The sequence below is a fragment of the Colletotrichum gloeosporioides genome (assembly GCF_011800055.1).
Source record: "Colletotrichum gloeosporioides strain Lc1 chromosome Unknown consensus_91, whole genome shotgun sequence".
NCBI classification, from domain to species: Eukaryota; Fungi; Ascomycota; class Sordariomycetes; order Glomerellales; family Glomerellaceae; genus Colletotrichum; species Colletotrichum gloeosporioides.
In genome coordinates, this window is record NW_025544736.1 from 427,045 (window position 1) to 442,833 (window position 15,789).

General features: G+C 52.6%; 7 protein-coding genes across 7 annotated transcripts; 6 read left to right on the forward strand and 1 right to left on the reverse strand.

Annotated features, from left to right (window-relative positions):
• Positions 1–1,341: 1,341 nt before the first annotated feature.
• GCG54_00008285 (Cholera enterotoxin subunit A) lies at positions 1,342–1,863 on the forward strand (the record flags this gene model as incomplete). The annotated part of the gene is made up of 1 exon (XM_045408253.1): positions 1,342–1,863. The coding sequence occupies one exon, from the start codon at positions 1,342–1,344 to the stop codon at positions 1,861–1,863; it is 522 nt and encodes a 173-aa protein (XP_045257987.1).
• A 503-nt stretch (positions 1,864–2,366) lies between these two features.
• On the reverse strand, positions 2,367–3,981 carry GCG54_00008286 (Pantothenate transporter liz1; the record flags this gene model as incomplete). The annotated part of the gene is made up of 3 exons (XM_045408254.1): positions 2,367–3,238; positions 3,307–3,548; positions 3,617–3,981. 3 exons carry the CDS (start codon positions 3,979–3,981, stop codon positions 2,367–2,369), a joined length of 1,479 nt encoding a protein of 492 aa, XP_045257988.1.
• A 1,360-nt stretch (positions 3,982–5,341) lies between these two features.
• Positions 5,342–6,652, forward strand: GCG54_00008287 (putative alpha-ketoglutarate-dependent sulfonate dioxygenase; the record flags this gene model as incomplete). Its single annotated transcript, XM_045408255.1, has 3 exons — positions 5,342–5,785; positions 5,853–6,394; positions 6,451–6,652. 3 exons carry the CDS (start codon positions 5,342–5,344, stop codon positions 6,650–6,652), a joined length of 1,188 nt encoding a protein of 395 aa, XP_045257989.1.
• A 672-nt stretch (positions 6,653–7,324) lies between these two features.
• GCG54_00008288 (uncharacterized protein) lies at positions 7,325–8,491 on the forward strand (the record flags this gene model as incomplete). Its single annotated transcript, XM_045408256.1, has 1 exon — positions 7,325–8,491. One exon carries the CDS (start codon positions 7,325–7,327, stop codon positions 8,489–8,491), a length of 1,167 nt encoding a protein of 388 aa, XP_045257990.1.
• Positions 8,492–9,453: 962 nt separating this feature from the next.
• GCG54_00008289 (Exonuclease V) lies at positions 9,454–11,127 on the forward strand (the record flags this gene model as incomplete). Its single annotated transcript, XM_045408257.1, has 2 exons — positions 9,454–9,802; positions 9,863–11,127. 2 exons carry the CDS (start codon positions 9,454–9,456, stop codon positions 11,125–11,127), a joined length of 1,614 nt encoding a protein of 537 aa, XP_045257991.1.
• A 688-nt stretch (positions 11,128–11,815) lies between these two features.
• Positions 11,816–12,622, forward strand: GCG54_00008290 (putative acetyltransferase C18B11.09c; the record flags this gene model as incomplete). The annotated part of the gene is made up of 3 exons (XM_045408258.1): positions 11,816–11,916; positions 11,976–12,212; positions 12,262–12,622. 3 exons carry the CDS (start codon positions 11,816–11,818, stop codon positions 12,620–12,622), a joined length of 699 nt encoding a protein of 232 aa, XP_045257992.1.
• Positions 12,623–14,108: 1,486 nt separating this feature from the next.
• On the forward strand, positions 14,109–15,516 carry GCG54_00008291 (putative methyltransferase tdiE; the record flags this gene model as incomplete). Its single annotated transcript, XM_045408259.1, has 9 exons — positions 14,109–14,143; positions 14,197–14,282; positions 14,350–14,372; positions 14,428–14,557; positions 14,613–14,650; positions 14,701–14,738; positions 14,793–14,930; positions 14,992–15,411; positions 15,477–15,516. Coding segments are annotated over 9 exons (948 nt in total), but the record flags the coding sequence as incomplete, so codon positions are not given.
• Positions 15,517–15,789: the final 273 nt, after the last annotated feature.

Consider the following 15,789-nt stretch of genomic DNA (forward strand, 5'->3'; position numbering starts at 1 on the left):
ACAAACCAGTTTCAAAACCGGGCCAAGATTCGTATCACTAGTACATGCAAGAATTTGGGTGCAATCAACGTCTAAAACGGTCTGGCGATCACATAAATGCAGTGCATTGCCCCATCGGTTATCCGTATCACTACAGGATGCGATTCATCACATCATAGTTTATCAGAGTAAATATAGCTGGATTTTGTCTCTTGACAACCAGGGGTTAATCACCCTGTCCAACACCTAACAAAACTACTAGTAATAGTACTTCAGAGCATTATTATAGCAACTTTCATCTTTGCCTCCATTTGTATGTAGTTCAGTGCCCTCCAACATGCCTTATATTACAATGCTAGAAGGCCCCACTGTGCTCCCTACTTTTTCCGCGGCGCTTGCTAGCAGCCTCGTTCGTTCCAACAGGCAGAGCAAGACACTGGCATTTGGGGTTGGTGATGCCTGAGTCATTTGCCAAGCAGTAACTTCTAATAGATGGTTAATGGATTTCACCTACAAACCGCTTTCCCCGGGCTTCGGGATGCTGGCCTTCTCTACTAGCTCTTAGCTTTGTTAGCGAACCGCGACAGGGAACGGTTAGGTCCCGTGTACGATAAGTTTTGGACTTATAGTGGCTGACATCGAAAGCTCGGTGGTCCCGTTGAATGATTACGGCATCACCAAAAAGGCCCGCACATAAGTTCGGTGACACCGCTGTCGGGCTACGCGCAATGTGCCACACCGGCCTGTTCATTCCAACGACGACGAAGCGATGCAATGGAAGCTGCGGCTTGAATTCAGACACGAGCCGCCCTGGAAGTTTACGGAAAAGATGACAGACTATCCCTTGGGCTATTTCCAAAACAATAGAAAAAGGGAAGGCAAAGGCATGTGAAGTCTTTGAAAGACTGGGCCTATTTATGCTGAAAATTAAACTTTTTCTACTTTTTTCCCGCACCTCCTTAAGAGGTGATTAAATAAAATTGCAAAACAATGCAAGCAAAGATCTCCCTTACGCAAATATGCATACCACATCTTGTCGGCCCATATCTATAAGTCGGTCTCTGATTGATCTTTGTCGCTTCCTGATTTGCTTACCACCCCCTTACTACGGATACTCATATCGGCTTTTTTTGTTTTTTTGCTGTACTCTTTTCTACCTTTAAGCAGCCTCCTAGCTTTTACTCTCTCTCGACTTGACCACTCTGCCCCACTGTGTTGGTCCTCTTCGGCCGAATGTTTGGACAACTCCCGCTTCTTCTCTTCTTCTTGGGGACCCATTTGTGGTGTCTTCTTTGCCATGGAGCGCCTCTCCTAGTGTTCCACGTCTATCGTGGCGATATAAGGTCACCTGAGGAGATTAAAATGCTCGGGGGTTTTCTCCCCAAGGGTCAAGCAAGCTTTGGGCTTCAAGACCCAGACACCAGCCTCTTCAACCACATGAAGGGTACCCGTAGCATCGGCAGCCGGGATGAAGACGGATACGTCTCAACCAGTTCCAGCGAGGCCGTCGCGGCTACCTTTGTGTACGGGAAGCCTTCCGCCTTCGTTTACAAGATCCATGTTACTCCGAACCTGATCGATACTGTTGGGACTCTTGGGAAATACAGCGAATTCGATGAGGAAGGCGAATTCGCGGCCTTAGGAGGTATCAAGTACGAGCAGATCGTTTCTTGGAGGCCGTTGAATGGCAGATATCTCGGAAAGTCGACAAGGAACAAGGACTTTGACAAATCAAAGTATGGGCTGGCGGTCAATGGTGGTGTGCAATACCAGCTGGCTGGATTCCCTCCAGACCACGAGGCTTGGGGCGAAGAGCCCTGGAAAAGCCACAAGCCTTCGAAGCGCGACATTGGCAAGAAGCCAGGCTCGGTCTTGATTTCCTGAAGGTATGTCTGGTCAGGCCGTGGAATACAGAGCCTTAAGCTGATTCATACTAAGCACCCTCCGCTCAACAGCCCGCGTCCAGGCGCCCTGCTATCACGACAGCCCTCTGACGGGCGTACTACCACCGCGTAGACCTCCGCATGTCAGCTTGAAGTTGAGAGCACCACGCTGAAGAAGCCTCCTCTTAGAAAGAAACCAGTTCTTCTTAGATATGTCTGCGAAGTAAATGGGCTGATACTAGGGACTTGACTGCGGATTAGTCTATGGCTACAGTCTTGGTACAATTTCGTACTATAATGACGTCTAACGCATAGATCCAATAGTTCTTGGAATTGAAGTTATTGATTAATGACATAATTTCAGAGGAGGATTACAGCAACTTTATGTGTTTCTCGAATTCGTTGAACCATAACATCGAACAATTCCCTCGTAGTCGCTGAAACAATCTGCACTTTGATCTTTTGCTACTGCAGCGTCTTGTCTTGTGATAACTCAACCCAATTTCAAGCCGCAACCGCCAACACCTTCTTTCCCAGCTCTCTCCGATGAAGATACCGAATCAAGAACGACGTCCCAATGAGCCCGACACTTAGCGCCACCATCGTGGGGTATCCCCTCGGGTATTGCGGCGCCTGCACCTGCTGCCAGATGAGCAGCGGCAGCCATGCCTGGAACACGTACGCCATCTGGTTCATCGACCCCGTCACCAGCGCGCGCTCCTCATTATCATCCTTGCAGATCTCGTGCGCCCATGCAAAGGTCAATCCGCTGATACCGCCCCCAAAACCTGCCAAAAGGAAGCATCCCCACTTCCACGCGATCGGGATATCCCACGCCGTGAGACTCGAGTAGATAACAATCTGCACCAGACCCGAGAACACGATCGGCGGCCATCGCGCGCCCTTGAACACCGTGTCGGAAGACCACGCGTATATCAGCGTCGTGATGACCACGATGGCCGAAGTGATGGTTGGGTACGTGTTGACCTCCTTGACGCTGTAACCCGCACCCTTGAGCCAGAGCTGGAAGCCCGGCTGGCCAAGAAGACCGCAGCCGTTATTGAAGAATATGTACAGCGCCGTGAGGGTGTACAGGTGCCAGCTTGTGAAGATTTTCTTAAGCTTTGCTTTCGTGAAGGGTTGGCGGTTAGCGCGGCCCTCGAGTTGCATCCGTTTTTGGGCGAGCGCGATGTCGTCGTCGCTGAGGTACCACGCCTTGGCGATCTCGGGGACGTCCGGGAGGAGGAAGAAACCGGCGAGGGCGATGGGGAGGGAGATGACGGTGTCGACGATAAAGAGCCATTGCCACCCCTTCCAGCCGTGGACGCCGTCGAGGTTGTAGACAGCTGCCATGAGGTAGCCGCTGAACATGGATCCTGAAGGAGAGATGAGCATGATCACCTTGCAGAAGATTAGTGAGAGCTTTAGGGAAATTTTGGCTTACCTATGCTACCGCTGGCGTGAAAGATGCAGGATCGCTTGGCTAGTTCGTCTTTACGGTACCAAGAGCCGATGATGTACTGCATGCCGGGATAGAACGTGCTCTCGGCGAGGCCGATGAAGAAACGGAGGACATAGAGCTGGGTGGTGTTTGTGCATTTGATCATGAGAATGGTGAGAATGGCCCAGGTCGTTTCGCAGGCGGGGATCCAGATTGAGGGGCGAACGCGAGTGAGTAGTAAATTGCTGTAGTCCAGTGTCAGCCATATGTTCAAGAAACAAGACCTCCACGATGTAAAGCGTGAGCAACTAACCTTGGAATCTCCCCAAGGACATATCCAACAGTCCAACAGGTTTGCATGTAGTTCAGCTCATTTCCAAAAAGCTGCATGTCCTCCTTCATACCAGACACGAACGCGTTGTTGATGTTGATCTGGTCCAGGTTCTTGATGAAGTAACCGAGTGACGCCATGGTGAGAATGATGGCATCGAGCTTGAACATGAACTTGCGCTCCTCGGGAGATTTGTCCAGGGTATCCCAGACGTACGACTTCCAAGTGAGCTTGGGCTTCTCCTCGACGAGATGCCCCGCGGCGGAGTCGACATCGACAGAGGTCGGGGATTTGCTCCGTGGCGAGTCGACGGCGGCCGTCTTCTCGTTGACCTCGGTGACTGACATTGTGAAAGAATAGGCTGCAGAGCCGAGAAATACAGACGGCACCGGCAATCCAATCAAAGACAATGCGCAATGCCCGTCAGGATCTACAACAGTCTAGACCAAGTACTACACTGGCAGCAAGCGCCGCGCTTTATACATGCAAACCAACATCCCATCGGATGTGAATTTTCTTTTGATGTAGGGGTCTTATCGGAGCAACATCGGACAAGTTCGCGGCGGCAAGGCCAAAAACTGGGCTTTTCCCGCTGACGATGATTCTGGATACGATGGCGTGCTGCTGCTGTTGGGCACCCGTGGCGGGCAACATCCGACATCATCCCGCGAAGATAAAGCGGGATGGGATTGTTCAAGGCAAAATATGGCTCATTGTGGCGGTTTCTCATGTATCTGTGTGAAAGACTTGGTGCCTTCAAGAAGCCTCTTTACCTCTCTTGTTTACCCCGATGCCAAGTTGGCTATTCTACGAGGCACCAAGACTAAGCACAAATCGCCCAGCCTTGGACGTCGGGAGATCGCCGCCTGGTACCTTGGTTTCTTGGAGACTCTCCTCCAAGTCCAAAGGATAGTTCCAACGGAGCGGAGATAAGGCGACCACCCAAGCTGACAGCATCCCGTCAAACAAGACGGGTTAGCCCACGCCTATTTAGCTTCCGAAGCGCATCCAAATGCTGAGTTGGGTGCTGACGATCGCGTCACAAAGGGTCTGGCCTGCCGTTGGTCCACAAGCACACAATCGGCCCCTTGTATCGCGCAACCCCCACTTGCGCGGCAAGCTGACAACCCCGGATCCGCGACATATCCCCAACGACCAATTCGGCCGCGCGCGGGGGAGCTGAGAGGGACCCCGCTCACTCGTTGTTGCTGTTATTTCACGACACCATCTCTGGGAGTGTTGCATCTCGGTGTTGCAGGAAACATGCTGTTGGTTGGTTTGTATGGCGTGCTGCGCCAAAGGATTTGGTTCGCGAGTCGTTTCCCGAGATCCGTGACTCGAGTGGTTCGATCTCGCCCAGAGGTCCCTGGATTCGTCACAGTTGATGCAGATTGAGCCATAGATAAGTCGTCTAAATGGCCGTCGACCCCGCGATTATTGGTAATCATAGCTCGATTGGTGAGCATTTGCTGGCGCTGTGAAGCTTGCATATGGTGACCGTGTCATTGGAGGGAAGCTTGGGGCATAACGTTGTTTGCCCAGTATAAAGGAAGGCAGTTGCAGCTTTGAAGGACGTTTATGATAGCAGCTCGTTCCTTCTCTGCGAAGATTCCATCATCTTGCCAACAAATTAAACAACGTCTATATCCACATCGTTTCCCGTCCGAATTAAGATCTCCTCAAACCCCCACGCAGAAAACCACAATCATGGTCCCCGCCCCCATCGACCCAGCTATCACAGACGTGGCGGAGCCGCGAAAGGACACCCTCGGCCTCCCCGAGCCCGCAAAGGCAAGGTTGACAAAGGCCGGCGTGGACCTCTCCAACGGCTACCCGTACCGCCCCTCAAGACCCCTCTTCCTGCAGGATGCCATCAACATCCGCAACAAGGAGCGCGAATACGTCGACGCCGGCGCTCGTGCCGACAAGTCCAAGAAGAACCTGCTGGGTGCCGCGACTAAAGTCACGGACTTGACGACGCATATCGGTACCGAAATCGAGGGTCTGCAACTCAAGGACCTCACCCCTGAGCAAAAGGATGAGCTCGCGCTCTTGATCGCCGAGCGCAGCGTTGTCTTCTTCAGAGACCAGGACCTCTCACCTCAGCAGCAGAAAGAGCTTGGTGAATGGTTCGGAGAGGTTGAAGTCCATGTTAGTCACTAAACCACCGTATCGGTGTGCCCAGAACGGTGTTTGCTGACAAAGGCCCCCCACGCAGCCCCAAGTCCCTCAAGTCCCCGGCGTCCTCGGCGCCTCCGTCATCTGGCCGGCCCTGTGGGCCACCGAGCGCCCGGCCAACTTCCGCAACCCGGGCGGCGCCTCCCGCTGGCACACCGACCTCGTCCACGAGCGCCAGCCCGCGGGCGTCACACATCTGCACAACGACACCGTTCCGCCCATCGGCGGTGATACTCTCTGGGCAAGCGGTTACGCCGCGTACGAGAAGCTGTCGCCCGATTTCCGCAAGATCATTGACGGCCGCTACGCTGTGTACAAGTCCGCGCACGCGTACCTCGACCGAGACAACCAGGAGGCCGGGCCAAAGCACATCGAGCGCGCACACCCGCTTGTCAGGGTGCACCCCGCGACTGGATGGAAGGCGCTGTGGGTGAACCGCGCGATGACGGACCGCATCGTCGGGCTGGACAAGGCGGAGAGCGATGTGATTTTGGGATACCTGTTTGATGTGTACGAGCAGAATGTGGATATCCAGGTGCGGTTCAAGTGGACGCCGAACACAAGTGCCCTGTGGGACAATAGGTTAGTTGATGGTTGACAAGAATGATTGTGAAAGGTATGAGCTGACGATTTTACAGGATCACCATTCACAATGCCAGCTGGGACTACGAAGGCAAGCACCCGCGTCACGGCACCCGGGTGACTTCCCTTGCGGAGAAGCCGTACTTTGATGCGAACGCGCCTACTCGGAGGCAGGCGCTTGGCGTCTTGGGAGATGATGAGAAGGAGGCACTGGGAATTGATGGCACTACAAGAGGGCTGAAGGACTTTTCTCTATAGCGAGCTAGCTTTTGTCCCAACATCACCGCCTCAGCGCAGCTATATAAATACAAGCCAAGCCTTAGACTTAACTCAACTTCTAACTTCCCAGTCTTGAATCGAACATCATTCTCACAACACCTCTAGTGCGGCATATCATCCCGCATCATATCATCCTTTTCCTTTTCTAACTGCAACACGTTCTCTTCGCAAAGTAAAGAGCAATCGCCGTACGCACCTTCTTGTTTCTTTATTCATCTAAAACTTCTGAAGCAGAACTCATATTTCACCAACCGAAGAATTCACATTCCTCTTGAGTCACCTTCCCTCCGTCAAACGAACCCATCGGTCCTATTTTCACTATCTGAAATTGGCTCTTGGCGTGCCCGAGTTTCGCTCAAACACAACATCAACTCGACAACAGCGAAAGTATTGCAAGAGTTCTTTTCTTTCGTTTTCAACATATTGAACAACAATCCAAAACCGCATCACTCTTGCCTTTAGGTTCTTGAATTCTCACTTCCTGTCGGCAATCTAGTTTTCGGAGTGCAAACACAACACACATCTTTCACCCATAACCTTATCACAACAACGGCTTCCTCCTCTTTCCTGTTACTGGATAAACAGGACCAACTTTGCCCGAAAGCAGGTTTTCCAGTAGTAACTACCTTCGTCAAATCGCTCCGGGACAGAATGAGCAGCCAGCGGCACGTCACATCGGCTGCGACTCATGCCAAGTACCGCTATAAACCGCGGGGGTACTTTCCCAAGCAAGCTAAGTGGCTGAACTTGACGGTCAGCCTCTTCAACGCAGACGTCGCCGACGTCTTGCTTTCGGAAGCCGAGAAGAACTTCGTGATCGTCGACCTTTCCCGAGCTTTCACGCAAAGCGAGACGTTGGGCAATTCGGGAGACATATACCACAACCGTACGGTCCGGGTGGTCAAACAAATGTTGAAAGGAGACGTTGCCATTGTCGAGTGGCAGGTCTGCGCTGCTATTCTGAGGCATCAGCTCCAAATTCCCGAACATTGGTTGGAGAACCCCACGTTCCGTCAATACTACGACGGGATGATCTACCTCAGAGGCTGCAGCATGGGGGACAAGGTGTACTCGAAGAATGGGATCAAGAGAGCGATGAGAGGAGCCGAGTTCGCTCAGTCCCAGCATAGAAACTATGCCGGAGTAGGCTACGGTGACGTGCCAACAGGCCCCATGCCAAGACCAGAAGCGACCCATCAGACAAGAGCCGTCCATCAGAACGAGTCTCGGAAGAGAAGGGAGCCAGAGACATCCACGCCTTTCACTCTTGCTGGCGGCTCTACGGCGTCAGAAGGACAATTATCCGCTTCGCAAGTACCAAGAAAGAACAAAAGACGCGCAGAGAGGGACGAATCGACCGCCACACTTCAAGGTCACATTGAGGTCATTGATATCAATTCTGACGACGAAGACGTTAAGCCTGCGACCAAGAGACCACGCAAAGACGCCCAGCCTGATCGCAAAGAGAACACTGATCCTGACTGGAATAACACCATTGGTCGGGTCAATACTGCCGAGGCTCAGCAGGACGTCGAACGCCAAATCGTCACAGAGACCAGCGATGCCGAAGTGCAAAAGACCACCAGAGAGCTGCGTAACACGATGCGGTTCTTGTCGAACATAGCAGCCAGCGAAAGCGAGATTTTCCGGAGAGACATATTGCATTCTTTCATTACCACGATTCAGTCCAACGGCTGGAACGAGCTCGTTCAATGTGCTAGCGAGTTGGTTATTGCTGAAGGGAGTGATTATCGACAGTTTTTGGCGGAACAGCTGCGGGAGAAGCTCACGGAGCGAGTCAACAATCTAAGTGCATGAATACAACAATCCGAAAACCCCGGGATGTTGGCTGAGAGAGGGGACTGAAGGCTTGCCAGAAACCGACATTCTAAGGCTGGAATTAATGGAGGAGGGAGAACTGAAGATGATGAGGTTTAGGTTTGACACGGGATAGAGATTTTTTGGACCTTTTTTTTTTTTTTTTTTTTTTCCNGGCCTTTTTTTTTTTTTTTTTTTTTTTCCTATGGGGAAGATTTATGCTGCGGGAAACGCGTCACGAATAGTTTGGCATTTCGCGACGGACAAAAAAAAATTGGGTTAGGCGTTCAGGAGTTTTGGGCGAAAACAGACACCCCTAGACGAGGAAGGTATTTGCACCTTGAAATTGGAACCATGGTTCCTTCCGATCGCATTACTGAACAATGTGATGACAGTGAAAGCTAAGGTACCTAGGTATTAATTATGAACGTAAGATAATTGTGAGACTAGAATCCACACAGTTCCATTTCCATATTTCACTTTTATCCTCCTTTGGTCCTGCTTCAACGCCTAAAGTAACAAGCCCCCACTCAGTTCCTATATCACAACTTTCGTGGCACAAATATACCTACCTTACACAATGTGAAGTTTAGATATCAGCGACTACGAACATCAGTAGTTTCTCAAAGTCTTCGATTAAAGCTTGCAAACCGCATCCTCTTAAGTTTGTATTGTGTATTTTTCTGGGCTTTGTTCGATGGCAGCGCTGCCTGTTTCCAGTGCAGGGGCTCCCAGGCACCAGCGAGCCCCAGCGCCCAATCACAGGCGGCGAAGTTCCGCTTACAGCATCTGCAAGCACTAAAGCGTATCCACGCCGTCACCTCCCATCGCCACCTGGGCACTTCATCCAACGCGTTTCTCGTGTTTTTAGCGGCGATCTCCCCGCTGAGTCGTGACGCCTTCACCGGAAGGACCTCACATCACCCCACCACGCACCGACATGACTCCCAAGTCGCACAACAATGGCAGCATCGCTCTCGCTCGACTCTGACGACGAATATGGCTACGATCTCACGCTGGAAGACGAATCTCTGCTAAGCCTGCTCATCACCGAAGCTCCCAACCCCGCCTCAGCACCACCACAACCTGATTCGCTCGCAGAGGACTTGGGCATCGACACCGTCGCCGAGGAGGAGTTCCGTCTGAACGATGCTCCCTCCAATGCCCTCTCTTACGAGCCGTCTGCTACGGCCAAGGCGCCACTACGGTCTCCTCGCAGTCGTCGCAGAGCTGCGTTTGGCACCGACAGCAGGAAGCACAGGGCTGGCACCCCGCCGTCGAATGGCAACGGCGTCGTCAACTACCCGGATCGTGAGTTCGCCACATGGAAAGGACCATTGTTTAGAAACTGACTGACTGGAAAGCGTCTAGTGAGCAAAGCTCTACCCAAAAGCGAATCCTCGCGCTCGCCCTCCAAACCGAAGACCACCCCCCCACCAGAACCTGACGATGACACCCGATCGCCCCTCGTACGATTCCGATCCTACCCGCGAAAGCCATTCACCGTCACCGACCTGACGGCTGGCGCATGGTGCGAGCTGCAATACTTCTACACCCTCACCCGCCTGCCCTTCGGCCGGAAGACTCGCACGGCGGCAATGAAGCAGGGGACCAAGGTGCACCAGGACCTCGAGGACGAAGTCCACACCACCGTCCGCGTCGAGATCGCGAGCAAGGAGGACGGCTTCGGGCTGCGCATGTGGAACCTCATCCAGGGTCTGCGAACGCTCCGTGAAACGGGCATGACCCGCGAGCTCGAGGTATGGGGCTTCGCGGACGGCAATCTCGTCAACGGCGTCATTGACGGCCTGAGCTTCGAGAACCCGGACCCGGAGTTTGAGGAGCAGCTGAGCCAGGAGTCGGAGGGCCAGAGCCAGGCGAGCATCACAGACTACTTCCCGTCGAAGAATGCGGGGAAGGAGAAGATTCCGCAGATTTACTTGACGGACGTGAAGACGCGGGGGTCCATGAAGGCGCCCAACAGCCCTGCGCTTCTGCGCCCCGCAAAGGTGCAGCTCTTTCTCTACCAGCGGTTCCTATCAGAGATGGCGGCGGACAAGTTGGATTACCTGAGAATCTTCAGGCGGTATAATCTAGACCCTGATGTGCCGTTTTCGGATTCGTTTATTGCGCAGATTGGCAGCTTGCACGACGAGCTGTTCTTCGACGTCAACTCATCACCAGATGGCGACTACGTTCCGTCAGCATCTGGTGCGGCGAATGGCGGTACTGACGCGGACGGAGCTACAAGTCAGACACCAGATTTCATCAAGTACAGAACCCTCCGCGAACTACTTCCTCTTCTCAGGTCCGAGTTGAAGGAGACTTTCGCCCACGGTGCAGACTCCGTTGGCCGACTTCTCGCCGTAGAGTACAGATACCGCGGCGACGGCTCCCTCATCGACAGCCAGGTGTTTCCGATGGACGACCGCGCGCTGAATCTCTACCTGGGCAGTACGCTGGAGTGGTGGCGCGCAGACCGAGAGCCGCGGGGCGTGCAGATTGAGGAGGCTTACAAGTGCCGCATGTGCGAGTTTGCGGATGACTGCACGTGGAGGTCGACCATGGACGAGGAGAGGCTGCAAGCTTCCAGACAGCGGCTGGCAAGTCGCAGGAAGAATGCGGTCAGCGGATGAGGCGCTGGGGTGTATTTGCAAGACACGAACTGGCATTTGGGGCTATGCGAGGCGCTAGGTACACGGATTCCATACATACGTCTCTTAGATGGATATGAGCATACGAGTTACGACCTCATTGGTCAGTAGACATGACAGACTTTTCCAATTGGATTTGAATAGGGCTAGAATCCACGGACAGCCGTCGTTTCACCCGTGACCCGGTTACCGGCAGATGGACTTAGGCGGGATATATATTCCGGAACGGGGCCAGGAAGACTGGATCTAGTGTTTCTCGGGCCGCTTCGCCGTCCCGGGACCACGGTCTCAGCCTCCACCACATGGACAGTCTACTCCGCAAACCAAGCTGTGTAGCCCGATATTCACCCATGCCAGCCACTTAGAAGCCGTCGTGAAAATTATCGCGACAAATGGCAGGACCCCACACCAGGCTGCTCCTGTCTTCCACGCAGAACTGTGGTGCAGCCAGCCGGCGGAGTCTCCGCATCGACCGCCACTTACACACAACACCAACGATTGTTTGACTTCAGGACACGACATACTTCATCGTTGTCTTTCTTAAAACCGTCCATAACTGGACTCTCATTTGTTTCTCTTCTGCAGCTTCTCATTTGACCGTCGTCACTTCTTTTCCCCAACTCACCTTCCCGTCCGGCAATCAAAAACAACAACCCTTCAACTTACAGAGATGGCCAAGTCTCAAAAAGACCCCGAAATCATCGCAGTAGCTCGCACCCTCCAGAACACACCGTGGTGCGAGGAGTACGAGAAGATGGTTTCTGGTATGATGTAAGCGCTCTTTCTGAATCCCTAGACACCTCCTTTCCCATTCCTGACCGCGATAAAAGGTACAACCCCGTCGACCCAATCCTAGTCGACGGTCGCCACCAAGGCCGCTGCCTCGCGCGTGACTTCAACGAGATCGACCACCGCAAGCACACCGCCGACGAGGTAGCTCAGCTCAAGACGGAGACGTTAGCCAAGATGGTCGGCAAGCTGGGCGCGGGCACCTTTGTCGAGGCGCCGTTCATCGTGGACTACGGGTGTAATGTCATTTTTGGCAAGAACTGCTTCGCCAACTTCAAGTACGTGGCCTTCTCATGATGATGCGGGGCAAAACCTGACACACCACAGCATGACCATCCTCGACGTCTCCCTCGTCACAATCGGCGACCGCGTGCAGTTCGGCCCCAACGTGAGCATCTACACCGCCGGCCACGACACCTCGGTGCTCTCGCGCATCAAGTTCGTCGAGTACGGACTGCCCGTCACCATCGAGGACGACTGCTGGATCGGCGGAGGTGTGACCATCATGCCAGGCGTCAAGATCGGGCGCGGCACGACGGTGGGAAGCGGGGCTGTGGTCACGAAGAGCTTGCCTGCGTATAGTGTGGCGGTGGGGAGCCCGGCGCGGGTGATTAAGAAGTTGCAGACGGTGGAGGAGGAGATGGCAGACCCGGAGAATAAGTACAGGGATTTGAAGGGGAATTTATAGAGGGTAGTCTATTTGAGGTCGAGAGGGTGTGGCCAGCTGACTGCTGCAAAGCTATTCAAGTATTTAGTTGAAAGACACGATTGTTCTAGCTCAGATCGATCAGATCCGCCTCTTTCTTCTCGGGGACCTCCCACCATTCCTCGGGGCCAGTCTTACCATCAGCTCCGGGATCATACTCTTGGAAGACCCAAGGCTGTTCATCGTTACCCTCACCTCCCCCAGACTCATCTGTGTACCGCCCAGTCTTCACCTCCTCCCGATCATTGCCCTGTCTACCACCCATTGGATCCCCATCTTCTGCGTCAAAGAAGGGGACTTTCTCAAAAGCCCAGTACATCCCCAACAACATGTCTTTCTCGCCCTTCTTTGGATACACTGCACCCACATAGAGGGGGCCTATGAGGTCGTGCAGACCCTCCCGCAGTGCCAAATACCGATTAAAGAGACGGATGTGCAGCGCATCGATGGCATGTACGTGAGAAGCAAGATTTTCGCGTGTTAGCGCACCTTCTTCAAAGGTTTCGAGGATGTCCTTACAGCTGTCCCAGTGCGAGCTGAGGTTCTGGCGGAAGGCGGCGAGTTCGGTTTGGAAATCGTCGTGGAGGACCTTTGCGTGGGCGAGGGCCTGGGCGTAAGTTGGCTTGTGGGAGGCCATTCTTTCCGTTTTTGGGGTAGTGTTTGAATACCTATTATGAGTTGTTCTTCGGTGGGATAGATGGTTGGCGTGGTTGAAAATGTTTGCTGTTTTCTGACGGGAGTTGGTGGAAATTGATTCTGTTGATAATCAGAAAGGTTTCCTAGCGGGAAAGAGCTTCTACTAATAAAATTCAGCCCCAATGCCTGAGGTTATCGCTCAAAGGCCTTGCTCAACATAATCCAGTTGATTTGTCCGAATGAAAGTGAACAAGACTGTAGAACCAGTTGTTCCCTAGAAGCCTACAAAATTGCCGGGGTGCCACGCAGAAAATTCGGTGTGCTTTGTTCTACCACAAACTGCCTTGAATGGGCTTTGGTTTACGCTCCCAATCCTCATTGATGCGAACCAGTAATAAAGAAAAGGCAGGTTCTTGTACCAGCTGTGCGACAGTCCAATGTCTCTCACTCGATAAATGCGTGAGACCCGAGTCAGTCAATTGTTGCTATGGCGTTAGAAAGCTGCTTTAGAATTCTTCATACCTTTGGCTAAACAACATGGGAAATATGTTTCTATGAAGGAACGGGCGGTCGGAAACACCAGACGAACTCAACTCGTGAACTCTGCACGGAGGCCGCGTATCTTCTGCGACCCCGCAAAGAGCGAAACACCATTTCTCCTACCTCTTATCACCGATGCGCAAGTCCTTCTTTCTACCGTCCAACTTGGCAGGTTGCAGCCCGAGACTGCATCAACTGGCGAGATGGATCAACTTGAGGCGGAGGCTCAGCCTTATGTACTTTCCCCTGTCACTGAAGTTTCGACTCAGGTCCCGTACTGATGTTGTATCAGGGAGAGGATGACACAGCATCAATTGATGAGAGACTGTAAGCCCATCAGCGTCCAACGACCCATGAATTAGGTGCTTACTCAAGACCAGGTCAAATTACAGCGCGTCGCTGACTTCAAGTGTCGTCGACTATCCTGTTGAATATGGCCGTCGGTATCATGCGTTTCGCCCAGGGAGTAAGTTGGCTATGCGGGTCCCGCCGATACCAGGCGTAACAGACCTCTCAACGCTGACAACGCGCAGCATATGCATTCCCCAATGATGATGTACGATTTTCATTGTTTAACATGCAAGTCCAGTGCATTGACAAGACCAATGTAGTATGAAATGGATCGACTTGATCTAGCTCATGCCATGATTGTTAAAACTATTGGCAATAGACTTTATCTTGCGCCGCTGCAAAAGGAGAGGATTCACAAGATGCTCGACATCGGCACAGGCACGGGGATTTGTACGCAGCTGAGTATTCTTATTGCGACAAGTGAGCGAAGGCTGATCATCCCCAGGGGCGGTGGAGATGGGTGATATTTTCCAGAACGCAGAGGTTTTCAGTCTTATGTGCGTTGCAGATGGAGAGTCTGACAAGCAGAGCAGGTCACTGGAAATGACCTGAGTCCGATTCAGCCTGAATGGTAAGTCAACTCACGTTAGAAAGGCTGTTCGAAGACTGACATGCAGGAGTACAGGGTTCCCCCGAACGTGAAGTTTGAGGTAGACGACGTGGAAAGTGACTGGGTTGCAAGCAGAAAGTACGACTTTATTATGTGTCGGTATATGGCTGCTTCCATTGCCGATTGGCCCAAGTTAGTAAAGAATATCTACGAGTACGTCAGTTCTAATTCATCACGCCCCAAAAGCTTAGAATGCTGACTGAGTATGAACCAGCCACTTAAATCCCGGAGGCTTCGCCGAATTCCAAGAGATGGACACCGAGTTCTACTCAGATGACAGCACATACACTACCGCACATGCTACGTGGGCCTGGAATCAGGCATTCGCCAACGCCTGCAGAAGCATGGGCCGCGATCCCTCTCCGGCGGCCAAGATTGAAGGCATGGTGAAGGAGGTAGGTTTCAATGGTGTCTACGCCCGGCAGTTCAAGTGTCCTATAGGCCCCTGGCCGAGGGACCCGTACTACAAAGATCTGGGGATGATGAATCTGGCGATCACGTTGGAGGGACTGGAAGCGTTCACTCTCAAACTGTTTTGCGATGTCTTGGGAAGATCGCGGGTTGAGGTCGAGGTTGAGTTAGCGGCTGTGAGGAAAGAGCTGAAACAGGGGGGTATACATTTGTTGTTCGACATGTAAGTGCTACCCCTCTTGTACCGCTCCGTGAAAATCGGGCTTTTTGCTGATTATTTGTGTCTAGGTTTGTCGTATACGGTCAAAAGCCGGGTTATGTTCACTAGAGTGAGTTCCACGGTTCAGACTGGCAGGACAATGCCACCCGGGGTCGACAGTGGAACCTCTACAACTTGCATCGGTCTTCGGTAAATATCTGCAGTAACATGTCTGGGATAGCTTCAATAACGTCATTCGTCGTTAGTCATGTCTCGATCGGGAAAGTCTAGCAGTTGGGGAATTAGCGGGGCTTGATGCGGTGCGGCTAAAACCATGCCATGCATGATTGGTCGCGTGAAGCGGAGGTTTGTCTGTCCAGATTTGAGTACTATGCGAATCGA